Here is a 12,374-nt window from a genome sequence, read left to right on the forward strand (position 1 = left end):
GATTTATTGCACGTGTTCTAAAAAGTGTTTTGCAATGCTGTTTCTAATGTTTCTATTGTATAAGCACAGATTTTTTTATTTATAACTCTCCGATGAGCATACAGAGATAATGAGGAGCAAAGTGATTTGCACACAAACAGCTGGTAGGACCGATGTTTTTCATGTGAATGTATGATTTTATTTATTGAAGGGAACCAAACAGCCTCTTGTTTTATCTGCACAACAAAGAGCAAGTGAATCAGACGGATTCTGATTTGACCCAAGTTGACTCAACACAAAACTGTGTGCCGTCAGTGAATTGCAATCTCCTGATTAGCTGCAAGCTGCTTTGTTTGTCACTTTCTGTTAATTAGAGCTACTACTGGTAAAGTGCTGCGGTCATTACTGAAACGAGGGGCTGCAGAACTGGGCACTGGAGCTGTCAATAATTATAAAATCTGATTAAGGGGTGTTGCAATTTATCTCTCAAGAACAAAACAATGCATGATGTTAAATTTTATGGCACAGGGCAAGATTTTTGGAATATTCTTTTGAAAACTATGAATCAAATTTGTTCACACATGTGGAGGAAAGGTTGCACAAATCCCAAAATGTGTTTTATGAAACCATAATTAGCTTAGAATAATCCAGTAAAGGTTAAACTAGTGTTTATGTTGTTGTTTTTATGCCTGGTTGGTTCCCAGGTGGTTGTACTAGCTCCCTTTTAGTGTTTGCACACAGAGAATAATGGTTACATGAATCTCAAACTGCGTTTAAAAATGTCTGCTCAGTGTAGAACCTTTCAGTTCAGAGTTGATTGGTATGAAAGTTATTCATTAGTGTAAAACCGGCCACCACTGGACTCTGGTCTCACTAAAGACCAGAGTCTGGTTGGGAAAACCAGAACACCTTGGAGCGGGGGCTGCTCTAAAAGCGGGGAAACTCCATACATTTGCGCTTTGGCATGTTGTTGGCGTACTGACAGCCACGCTATCTATCTTCTGATTAAGAACAGGGCTGCCCGCACTGACGCGGCTCAGGGATTACGTCACACGCAGCGCAGTGCCCTAGTGCCTGTAAATTTAATGGTCCAATGAAGGAAATTTTTAAAAAACTGGACATTTCCTCACTTTCTAAAAAAAACCCAGGACGCCCGGGACAGGACGTGAAATACGGACATGTCCCGGGAAATACGGACGTTTGGTCACCCTAATGTTATTAAAGTACATGCGTGTGTAAAGACAAACACCTCAAAGCTTTTGGCAATGTATTGTGTCCTGAAGAGTAACGATAAGTACAAAATGAAAAATTAAAACAAATAAAAATGAAGTTATTTGCTTGAATGAATCCTAAAATGTGAATCCGTCTCTGTTCCAGGGCACTCGAGGTTTTCAAGGAGATAGGGGACCGAAAGGGGAACAAGGGGAGCGAGGGCCCATAGGACAAACGGGGCCTCCAGGAAGAGCCAGTTTAGAACGAGGGCCAGAGGGACCCGCAGGGCCTGCTGGGGAGCCTGGCAAGCCGGGAATACCGGGTGTTCCAGGGAGAGCAGGGGAACTTGGAGAGACTGGGAGGCCAGGAGAAAAGGTGAGGAAGACAAATGGTGCACAAAATGAAGATCTTTTTCATTGAGCATGCACAGTGAGATCATGTATCTGTGTTTCAGGGAGAGCGAGGGGAGAAAGGTGACAAAGGCAACACTGTGAGTAATTATGTCAGACACATGTAGTTAGCTTTTACGGTTTTTACTGTCAGCTGATAATTGCCTCTATTTATCAGGGCCTAATTGGATTAACAGGACCAGCTGGCCCTCCAGGTCAAAAGGTTAAGTCCCTCTACCTGAGAGCTTTTTTTTTGTAACTGAAACAGTATTTGTAAGAGTAGAACAAAAATTTATTTTAATAGTGCAAATATTCCTTGCAGGGAGATTCGATTTTGGCTGGTACTCCTGGGCTTCAAGGCCTTCCTGGAGTGAAGGGAGAGCCTGGTGCTGCAGGACCATTAGGATCCAAAGGAGAGAGAGTACGAAACAAAGAATATAAAATCCCATGTCAGTATCTCATGCTCTGTTTTGTGGAATTATTGTGTGTTAAATATATTACAGGGTTTTGTGGGACCTAGAGGTGATAAAGGAGACAGAGGAGATCCTGGAGATAAAGGACGCGAAGGTTCAATGGTGAGAAAACTCTTGGTTTAGGTTACAGTATACAAGCATAATGAAAAAAATACTGTGTGGGTGAAATGATGAATAAGTCTGGTTCTACTGAGACATAGATGTAAAGATAATATGATCATGTTTTCATGTTTTAAGTTAGCCTTGGGAAAGTGCTAACGCTCAGCTAGCATGAGCTTTAGCAATGCTAATGCTGTTCATCAGAGTTGGAGATGGGTTGACCACTTCAATGTTTGGGACAGAGAAAGAAAACATCATATTTGAAAACTAACAAACCTCACTTAGATCATTTTTCAAAGTGGTTATTGCAATATTTTGGAAATGTGCTCATTAATTATCCAAACTATTAACTGATGTTCAGTAAGCTTCACGTATAGTTCCCTGAAAAAGTATTAGCCATATTTCTTCTTTTATAACATATTAATGAAATAAAATGTTTTCAAATGATGATTTCTTTTCTTAATATTAAAATCCATTCAAACCATCCTGGCCTTGTTTGAAATAACAATTACCAGCTTATTAGATCACAAAGTTCCTGATTAGCCACATGTCCTTTCAGTTTTACTTGCCACATTGTTACCTGATTACTAAATTGCAGATTTAGGAAATCACTTAAGAATAAACTGTCTCACAATATGATGTAAACCAAAAATATCTCATGCTGCAATCTTAAGAAATTCAAGAACAGATGAGAACTGAGCTCATTGATGAAGAAGCCATATAATATAAAAATAATTGTGATTATGTGGCATGACCTCAAACAGGCTTAGAAACTCTCCAGTATATCCGAATTAAATTGATTCTGCAAGGACGAGTGGGTCCAAATGCCTCTACAAAAATGTAAAAAACCTATTTCCAGTGAGCAGACGTATTTAATGGTGGTTGTTGCTGCCATTTATGCCACAACCAAATATTAGGTTGATGGGCCAATTGCTTTTTCACAGGAACTAAATTGGTTGGGTAATTTTTTCCTTTAATAAACAAAATCATAATTTGTCTTTTATCTTGAAACATTTTAAGTGTGGACATAAAAGTGCTTGTTTATATTGACGTTCTTTTATATACATCTTGGTGATAAAATGCCATTAGGTTGTATGAAAACAAGAAGTGGTAAGTAACATTTGTTGTCACTTTGAACTAATCAAAAGCCATTTAGACTGCTACATAAAAAATCAGCTATTTGAGAAATGTTATCATAAAAATGGATAAGATGCTTTTTGTCTATTTCAGGTAAATCTAAGCTTTATTTTAAGAGGCACATTTATCTCTATCCCTAGTCAGGGTTGATTGCATGTTAACAAAATGTGAAGATTGTTCATATTAAAAATGGCAGAAAAATGATTAACTTATTTCACAAAAGAGGATAATCTTTCAATTCACACATACATTCATATTTGCTGTGTACTGTATATTTAAACACTATGTGAACATAAGGTATTGTTTTCACAATTGTATCAATAAGTGGTGTGTAATTCCAGGGTGTGCCAGGGGAACCTGGAAAACCTGGACAGGAGGGGAAACCAGTAAGTGGAGGACATAATCTGGAGTTCTGAATTTAACAATTCTGTAATTATAGCACGATTAGCTTGATGAAGTAGCAGCTTGTATAAGCATGGGGATTCAAACTGTGAACTGGTAAGTATTATTTTTGTTTATAGAAGTCAACATATGTTACAACAGATTTATTTTTAGTATTTTAATCAAAAGCACACACATTTTTGAAAATATACTCCAGATAATGTCCATGCATCTTTTTTTTTTAACTCTAAAGATGTTTTTTTATGCTCAAAAACTAAAAGTCAAACTCACTGTTTCATTATTGCTTGTTTGGATGTGAATAAAATGGAGGAGAGCTGCAGACATTAAGCACTTCCTCTCAATTTTTATTTTCCTTCTCGACATGTTGGAGCAGGGCTCTACGGGGCCTCCTGGTCCTCGAGGCCAACCAGTGAGTAACCCATTAGCTAGTCTGCTTTTAGATCTGACCTGCAGACTAAAACTACTGGGTTGGCTGCAAGCTCAAATCAAACGGAGCTCTGTTTTTCCCCTCCCTTGCGCCGATGCTTCATTGATCTTGTTGCAGCTGTGCACCTAACACCCAACTCTCTAACCATCTCTTCTGTCTCTGTTCATTTTCTTTTCTGTCTGTCTTCTTTTTTCAACACCTTCCTCCACCAAACTGTCTCCCCACACCCCTGCTGTCATTTCCTTTTTTTTTCTTTGTCTTTCCTCCTCTCCAGGGCTTTCCTGGGTTCCCAGGAGTTCTAGGCAGACCGGTAGGTTTTCTGCTGCTGGCTGGCATGCTTTAAGCTCTGCAGGAGGGAGGGAGGGATGTGTCACTGTGACATCAGACACAAGTGGGTATGGACCAAAGTCACTGATATGCCTGAGGGCTATAGATTAAACAGCAAGGAGCATGAAAAGCGGCAACAAATGGAAGAACAACCTATCATCATGATGCCGGCACTGTAAAGTAACTCCTAGGCAAACTGAGCTGCTTTAATCTTAATTCATATGAATTTTAAACCTTATTCTGGCAGCCTGGATAAGAGTCAGACCTTGATTAGTTCCTCATGAAATGTCCCTAAAGGCACTTGTGTTGAACTCAGGAGGTAATATTTGAAGTTTGATTCAAAACATTTTAAGACTTAAAGAAAGTATGAAGATGAAAGGAAGTGGGCTCTGGTCCCGAGGTGGAGCCTCCATCAGGCTCCTGTGTACGGCGCTGTGTGTCGGTGACTGTGTCTGTCTGTCTCGAGGTGGGGTTGCTCTGAAACGTTACTTATTACTTACTTACTTATTGTTGCATTTCGTGCATGCAGCTGTGCCTGCTGTCTGTCTTGCACAGTTCTGATTTGTCATTGTGTCTCTTGTTTGTCTTTTATATGTTTTGTACATGTTTTTTATTTGTGTCTTCATGTCTCCTCGTCAAATGTTGATGTCTGTAAATGTATGACATTATTTGTTGGAGACTCAGTATTGTCCATTTCTGTGTACAATGTAGTGTGTGCAGTTTTATTTCAATGTATATAAATGTTGTATTAAGAATAGTTCCACATTTTGGGAAAAGGTCAAACTCTTTTTTACTCTTTTGCTGAAAGTTAGAAGAAAAGGTCACTGTGATCTATTGACAGGATGTAAATAATAAGCAGAGCTACTGTAAAATCTTATCTCTATTTGAGCTGCTGTCAGGATAATGTTGGGGATTTGTTTAGAAATGGCTTGTTTTAGGAGCCAAGAATCTTAACAGACTTAACATAAAAACAGAGACATTTTAATTAGCCACTAAATAAAATGTTATAGTGCAAGATAGTTGGGAAAAAACTAGCCAAAATTCACTGCTGGAGAACTCCAGTAAAGAGCAACATTTTGGAGTCTCCAAGTTGCCATAAACACTATTAGACACAATCTATAGACAATCTCGTTGTTTGGGAGTGATGCTAGAAAAAACAGAGTCTGTTTCAGAAAATATGTTCAGGATGTCACAACACTTTTTTCTGGTTATGTAAAAAAGCGCCTCATCTATGACGCTTGATGCCTGGTGCTCCTTCAAATGCAGTGGAAGACTTCAGTGCATTGAATCATGACCTGTTTGAAATACCAGGAGATTATAAATAAAAGTTTGGTTGCCAACGTCAGTAAAATAAAAATGAGTCACTTTTGTGTCTCTCAGGTACATATGACCAAAATCAACACATATGATTCACCAGACTCCTCTTTCATGGTCAGCTGGTCCTCAGAAATATAAATATTTTCTAAAAAAAAAAACATGTACCCTGTTCCAGACAAGACAACAAACGAGAGCACGATTTGCTGTCATTTTATCAGCAGTTTTTTTTTAAACTCAGATTTCTTGTGGTTTTCCTCACTAAATAAATCTAAAAATTAAGTATGGAATTTCTTTTTTACACTATGACATTATTCCACCAAGCCTATTTATTTATAAAAAATGAATAGGCTTTTCTCACATATTTGCCAGGGATAAATGTATCCACATCTGTACTGATGCCATTGGGTTGTTATTGGCTCCAATTGTCACGATTGCAAATTAACCAAAATGCACTGTGTTGATTTAGTGATTAGTCTGACAGGAAGGGCACAAAGAATAAAGGATTTGCATCGATTCAAGATTTTTTCTTATAGCCCATCAATATGTGTAACATTTGAAATTAGTAGAAATGTTGATTATGTCAGTAATATGTGCTGTGTTGTTTGGTGACTTTTATTGAGCACAAACATGACCAGAGTTTGATCCTTTAACTGTATCTTTGAATATTTCATGTGATTTTAGCTGGCAGTGCTTTTCATAATGTATATTTAAATCAGTCTGTTGTAGTAAAATTAAGGCCTTGAACTCCATGAGGAATGTATTTAGAGTTCCAGCACTATTAGCAGCTGAACATCTGGAAATGTGTCATTTAGTAATTTTATAAAAGATAAAATAGGTTTAATAAGACTCAGTGGTGTTCTGGAGCTTTCTTAGTAGATAAATTATCTAAAAAAAAAAAATTGATTTTCCTCTTTAACTTTCAGCGAAATAGCCAAGACAATTTCCTAAATGTCAGAATGTTCCTTAGCATGTGGTGTGTGTACCTGCACCTGATACTGCTGTCTTATGGTTTTGTCAACAAAGTTTTAACATTAAATATGAAACATTTTCTCACAGGGAAACCAAGGAGAGCCTGGCATAAGGGGACCAACTGTATGTATAAACATGCAGTAAAACGTGTTTTAATTGATGATCGCTTGCCACAGTTTAAAGCTCAATTTCCTGCTTCTGCTAATAGGGACCCATGGGTCCTGCTGGGATCCCAGGTCCACCAGGTGTAAAGGTAACTTCACAGTATTTTTCAGCACTTTGTCTGTTCTGCCTGCATTTATAAAGTCCTGAAACTCCAAACACATTTCCTTCCCACAGGGTAATCAAGGAGAGGCAGGCATCGGTGTCCAGGTAAGACAGCTGAGCCTGTCTTTTACACTAAATATTTCTTTATCCTCGGATTCAATAACACAGCAGTACAAACACTGAAGTTGTGAAAGAGATGTGCAGTGTTTGAGTTTATTCTTCCTCTCTGTAGGGTCCTCCCGGTGCTCAAGGGAGCACAGGTCTGCCTGGACCACCAGGCCCACCAGGAGCTGTTGTATGTGTTAAAAAATGCCAGCTTCCCTTCAGGGAAAACCAACCATCATATTTCCTCATTGAAAACTCCTTGCTGTGTAACATAGATTATATTCCCTTAAAGCAATGTGTTTATTTCTCCCTACAGGGTCCGCAGGGCCCCCCAGGACTGCCAGGGCAGGTGGTGAGTATTTAATTCTGTTCTGATTGCACCGTGGAGCATGGAGGGGAAATGGGAAATGGAAGAAATGTTTTGCCCCTGAGGCATTTTTCTCTTGTAGTGAAAATAGGAAGGTGATTAAAGTCGATGCCAAAACATCTGTAACAAGGCCTGATTGATAAATAGCAGCTTCAGTAGCATTTCTTTTTGTTTCTTTGGCAGCTTAAAAATAAGCTTATGGAGAAGAACCTTAAGATTTTAGGTCAATGTTAGTTCTACCATTCTCCTTTCATATTTGGTTTGTTCAGACATGCTGTTTGGGTGCACATATGTGCATAGAATAAGTAGAATTGAGTGGAGATGTTTTGTAACTACACATTTCATGTTTATAACAAATATGAAATGCACCATGATGTGGCCTGTTCCTCAGGGTGAAGCGGGGAAGCCTGGTGTTCCTGGAAGAGACGGGGTTCCTGGTAAAGAAGGATTTCCTGGGTTACCAGGAAAGCAGGTACTATATATGAGTGTGTGTGTGTTTTTTTGCTTATATTAATATTCCAACAAATACTATATTGTGAGGATTCACTGCTCACTATGGGGCCCACAGCCCTGGCCCAATAAGAAGAAGTGATGTTCTTGTGTCGGTTTAGAGACATGGTGTGATTTATTGTGAATATTGGTGAATTTTAGGGGTGTGGATGTACTGGTGATGGTTAAGTCTAGGTTAATTAATGAAATTAATGAAAAAAATGATTGAAATCAATGCAAAGTCATTGTGAAGATAGAAAGACGTAATATGTGGTTTATTCTTCCATCACTGTTGCACATCTGCCGTGTTTTTCAGCTGCATAAGAAGATTTGGTAAATGCCACATTTGATAAGCTAGGATAAGTTAGCTTATCCTAGCTAACTTAGGAGTGTGTCCTAAAACGAGTGTGTTTTAGGACACACTCGTCCTAAAACACACACATGTTTTAGGAGGACACACTCAGAGTGTACTAAAACAGCGTATCTAAAACAGGAGAATATTGTAGATATTCTCCTGGTTCAGCACACGAGTCAAGTGAAAGGTTCAGACTTCTTCTGTACTATTAAGTTCTGCAAGAACTTAGAATGTAATTCAGCTTTGTTGGACTAACAGACACATCTAAACCATGTGCTGGCTCTTGAAGATCGGGATTGGCCAGTTTTAATCTAGCATGTGGAGTTTCATGTCTTTCTAAGCCAGGCAGTCAGCCGCTGAGACTTTGAAATTTAAATCCCAGATTAATTCAATGGTATAACAGAACCTGTTAAACCAAAATGTGCTTAATTTCCTTACATTTAGACTCACATGTAGTCCATGGTTTTCAATAGGGCAACACATGTAGATCAGAAACTGTCTAAATTCACCAGGAGATCTTATCGAACAGCAGCATTGTGTTCCTTGTGTGCTTTTGTTGACTCATCCTCAGTGTTAATATGGACACTTTGTTCCTCAGGGTATTGCAGGACCTCCAGGGCTGGCTGGCTTTAAGGGGGAGCAGGGAGACAGTGGTCCTCCTGGGAAGGTGAGAGTTTTCTCTGTCCACTGGGCTGACACTGAAAATGACAATTATTCTGTCACTTTGTTTCAACCTGACTTGGTCTTGGTCTATCTTAGCAAAAACAAAAATATATGTGCTCAGATTGTTATTTTTTACTTTATATAGTTTGTTTTAATTTGGTTGTTAGATTAACCGCTTTTCCAAGTGGGGCACAATGCAGATTATAAATTAAATGGGTCCTCTAGAGCCAACCTGCTGTGCAAGTGCACGTGCTACTTTGGTGTAAATCTTTGCTGCATATTTAAATTGATGTAAATGCCTGAAATCTCAATCTTCTCTTTCAAGCTATGAATCAACTCTAACCCTGATAGAAGCATTTAGATCGTGATGAAATAGTAGTGTTGCCATAGTACAAGTGTGTGGCTATCAATGTGAACTTTTTCTTTACCGTAGAATTGAAGCTTGTTGGAGATTATTGGAAGATAAATCTAAATATATGGCAATCCTTGAAGAAATGCTGCTAAAAGACTACAAGACACTTAACTTAGGCCAGAGATTCACTTTCCAGAATATCAATCACCCTAAACAAACTTCCAGATTTATAATGAACTATCTTAGATCAAAGTATTGTTTTCTATTGGATGGCCCAGTCAAAGTCCAGCTGAAAATCCAACAGAGAATCTGTGGTCAGACTTGAGACATGATGTTTTTAGACACTCTACCTCCAATCTGACTATTATTCAGCAAAAATAATGATTCTGCAAGGTAATGACTAAGTGGACTAAATATGAATCCACTTCAAATTGAAAATATTTTTACTTAATTAAATACATGCTTCACTCTGCTTCCACTTGATGGTTATACTTTATCACATTTAATATCAATAGCATACATTGCAATTTGTGCTTGTAAAAGGACATAATGTCACACAATGTATGTGCACTATATATTTATTAGTTAGTTAAGCTACACTGCAGACTATGTTAGCTGACTGCTGTCAATGTCACAGTTCTCTAACAGGAACATGTTTTCATCTAAAGGAACAGATTAAACACAGTTTTATACTGTAATAAATAATTATTTGATTTGGGCATTATGTTGAAGTGTACAAACAGAAAATTATGTAAGTGACTCCCTAAGGCATCATTACAGCAACATGCTGGTACTCTGGTACAAATCCTGGCCATAATCGCATAAAATATTTCCTCTACACAGTCCATGTCATTGGCTGAATAAAACAACATAATCTATAATGCAACACAAAGCCCTGAAGGTCTGTGTTTTCTGCATCAACACAAATAGCCAGCCTCTTTAATGTACTCAGTTACAGCAGGATGGTTCTATGATGAAGCCATCATAGCTCCAAAAGTGTAATTTGTCACTGTTAATGGTTCCAAAGAGGAACCATCCTGCTGCTGACACTCTTAGGTTTCCGCCTGCCTGCAGTCTCTGCTGTAATGACTGCAGACATTTGCAAACACGACCGGCTTTGACTTGACAAACGTGCCAGTTCTGCCAGTAAGGATCTTAACTGAGACAAATTTGCCTTGTTGAGTCTCAAAGTGACAGAGAAGGTCACTTGGATTGTTTATTCATCACATTATCATAAGCTGTGTGCTCTCTTCCTTGATCTCTGCCGGACTTAATGGTGTAAGTGGCATCAGTAGGTATTGCCATCAATATTCTCTATGGCATCCTATAACCATCAATTAAACTGCAGCCTTCTGTGACATCTTTCAACACGTCCTCCAACACCGACACTCTTTGTTTGAAACAAAAGTCAAAAATTTTGGCCTGGAGCATTGCATTTTATAACACAGAACATGTCTGTCTGGTTTGCTGCCAGATTTTGTGACATATATACAGAAGCGCCTGCATCTACTGGATGCAAACACATGACTGCAGTGTTTCCAGAGGCACACAGCGCCCAGTAAAAATGTAGGAATTTAAGATTGGATGTAAGTTCATCATAACTGTAAGATGAAACTCCAAGCTAACATTTCAGCTCTAGAGCACATATTTTATTCATACACAGTTTGGGTTACAGCTTCATTACGTTGTTGGAAATGTTGGAAACATCGTTGCAGCATTGAAGGCAGTGTTTATTAAATCAGTGCAAAACAAAGCTGCACGGAATAAGCTGAAAACATGTATTGCTTTTCATATTTTAACGTATATGATAATTGTTTTTGTCCTGAATGTATTTTTTGTAGTTTTCTTTTTTATGTACATCTTTATTTAAATCTGGCTCACAATAGTTGATAGAGTATAATAGTTGATAGAGTAAAATATATTTGGTTTCTTTTTTTAAAAATCTTAGTTTTATGTGTTTTGATGATAAATAAATAAATCTGTAGAATAGAATAGAAAGGAATGTGGTCATATAACCTAATCTGATCTGGAGATGCTGGTTCTTATTTTAGCTGCTTTAAAATGTTTCCAGAAAACACACACACTCACATTCACTCCTACAAGTTTTCTGTTTTGTGAGCAGCCCCACTATTCAACAGATGTCCTGCTGTTCATAATATTGACATGAGTTGTGGTGACATGTGTCTCGACAAGCTCCCCCATCGTTAACAACCTCAGGTTCAGCACCTTGGACAGAGCCATGGTGATGCTGTCAGTGAGTTCAGCAGTTTGATAAATGACCAGGCAGCATCTGCTCCACATCTACTTGCTGTTATGATCATCCCTCACATATACTCGTAAGAAACATGCAATTAACTGATAAGATTAGATAAAAACTTTGTCCAAAGAAATGGAAATTTCTAAACTGATATACATTTATTTCCCAAAGAAAAGCTCTTAACTCTAACCAAAACAAATACTTTTTTTGTATAAAATGTAAACATCTGTTGTTAACATCTTTGGCAGTTTTCAGACACTTTTAAATTGTCCTCATATTTTATCTGCCTCATCTTAAACCAAGAAAACAAACCAGAGCTTTTGGCATCAATAACATTTTATTAAACTATGAATTGTGTCCATATCCAAAGTGTGGCTCTGGAAGAACATCCCTCGCTGAAACACAACGTGGCTGTGCATGGATAGCCAACATCTTATCTGAGAGCTTTCCTGTCAAGAAGAGCATGAGATATTTAAAACAAGGATGTACCAGACCTTGAGAGCCTTGTTGAGGAAACACTCTAAGTACCTACACTGGATGCACACACACACACACACACACACACACGCACACACACACACACACACACACACACAACACGCCCACACATCCTCACACACACTCAGAAATATATATATATAGTGTTCAATAGTAATTTAATCAACATGTACCTTCTTACTGAAGGTATTAGGTAAGGTAAGGTAAGTTTATTTATTTAGCACATTTTCAGCAAGAAGGCAAATCAAAGTGCTTTTCATGAATTAGAAGGAAATACAGCAAAACAACAA

General features: G+C 38.1%; 1 protein-coding gene across 2 annotated transcripts in view; it reads left to right on the plus strand.

Moving 5' to 3' along the window:
• Positions 1-12,374, plus strand: part of col7a1 (collagen, type VII, alpha 1) — a 75,750-nt gene that overhangs the window by 41,369 nt on the left and 22,007 nt on the right. The window contains exons 74-87 of one of the 2 annotated variants that reach the window (XM_028002654.1): positions 1,357-1,566; positions 1,646-1,681; positions 1,759-1,803; positions 1,903-2,001; positions 2,084-2,155; positions 3,631-3,675; positions 4,065-4,100; positions 6,819-6,854; positions 6,940-6,984; positions 7,071-7,103; positions 7,231-7,293; positions 7,420-7,455; positions 7,862-7,942; positions 8,913-8,981. In XM_028002654.1, the coding sequence (XP_027858455.1) occupies positions 1,357-1,566; positions 1,646-1,681; positions 1,759-1,803; positions 1,903-2,001; positions 2,084-2,155; positions 3,631-3,675; positions 4,065-4,100; positions 6,819-6,854; positions 6,940-6,984; positions 7,071-7,103; positions 7,231-7,293; positions 7,420-7,455; positions 7,862-7,942; positions 8,913-8,981 (906 nt within the window). Of the gene's footprint in view, positions 1-1,356; positions 1,567-1,645; positions 1,682-1,758; positions 1,804-1,902; positions 2,002-2,083; positions 2,156-3,630; positions 3,676-4,064; positions 4,101-4,392; positions 4,429-6,818; positions 6,855-6,939; positions 6,985-7,070; positions 7,104-7,230; positions 7,294-7,419; positions 7,456-7,861; positions 7,943-8,912; positions 8,982-12,374 lie in introns of both variants that reach the window. The other variant, XM_028002655.1, reaches the window with a different exon arrangement.

Source organism: Xiphophorus couchianus, chromosome 20, assembly GCF_001444195.1.
Source record: "Xiphophorus couchianus chromosome 20, X_couchianus-1.0, whole genome shotgun sequence".
In the NCBI taxonomy this organism is placed as follows: domain Eukaryota; kingdom Metazoa; phylum Chordata; class Actinopteri; order Cyprinodontiformes; family Poeciliidae; genus Xiphophorus; species Xiphophorus couchianus.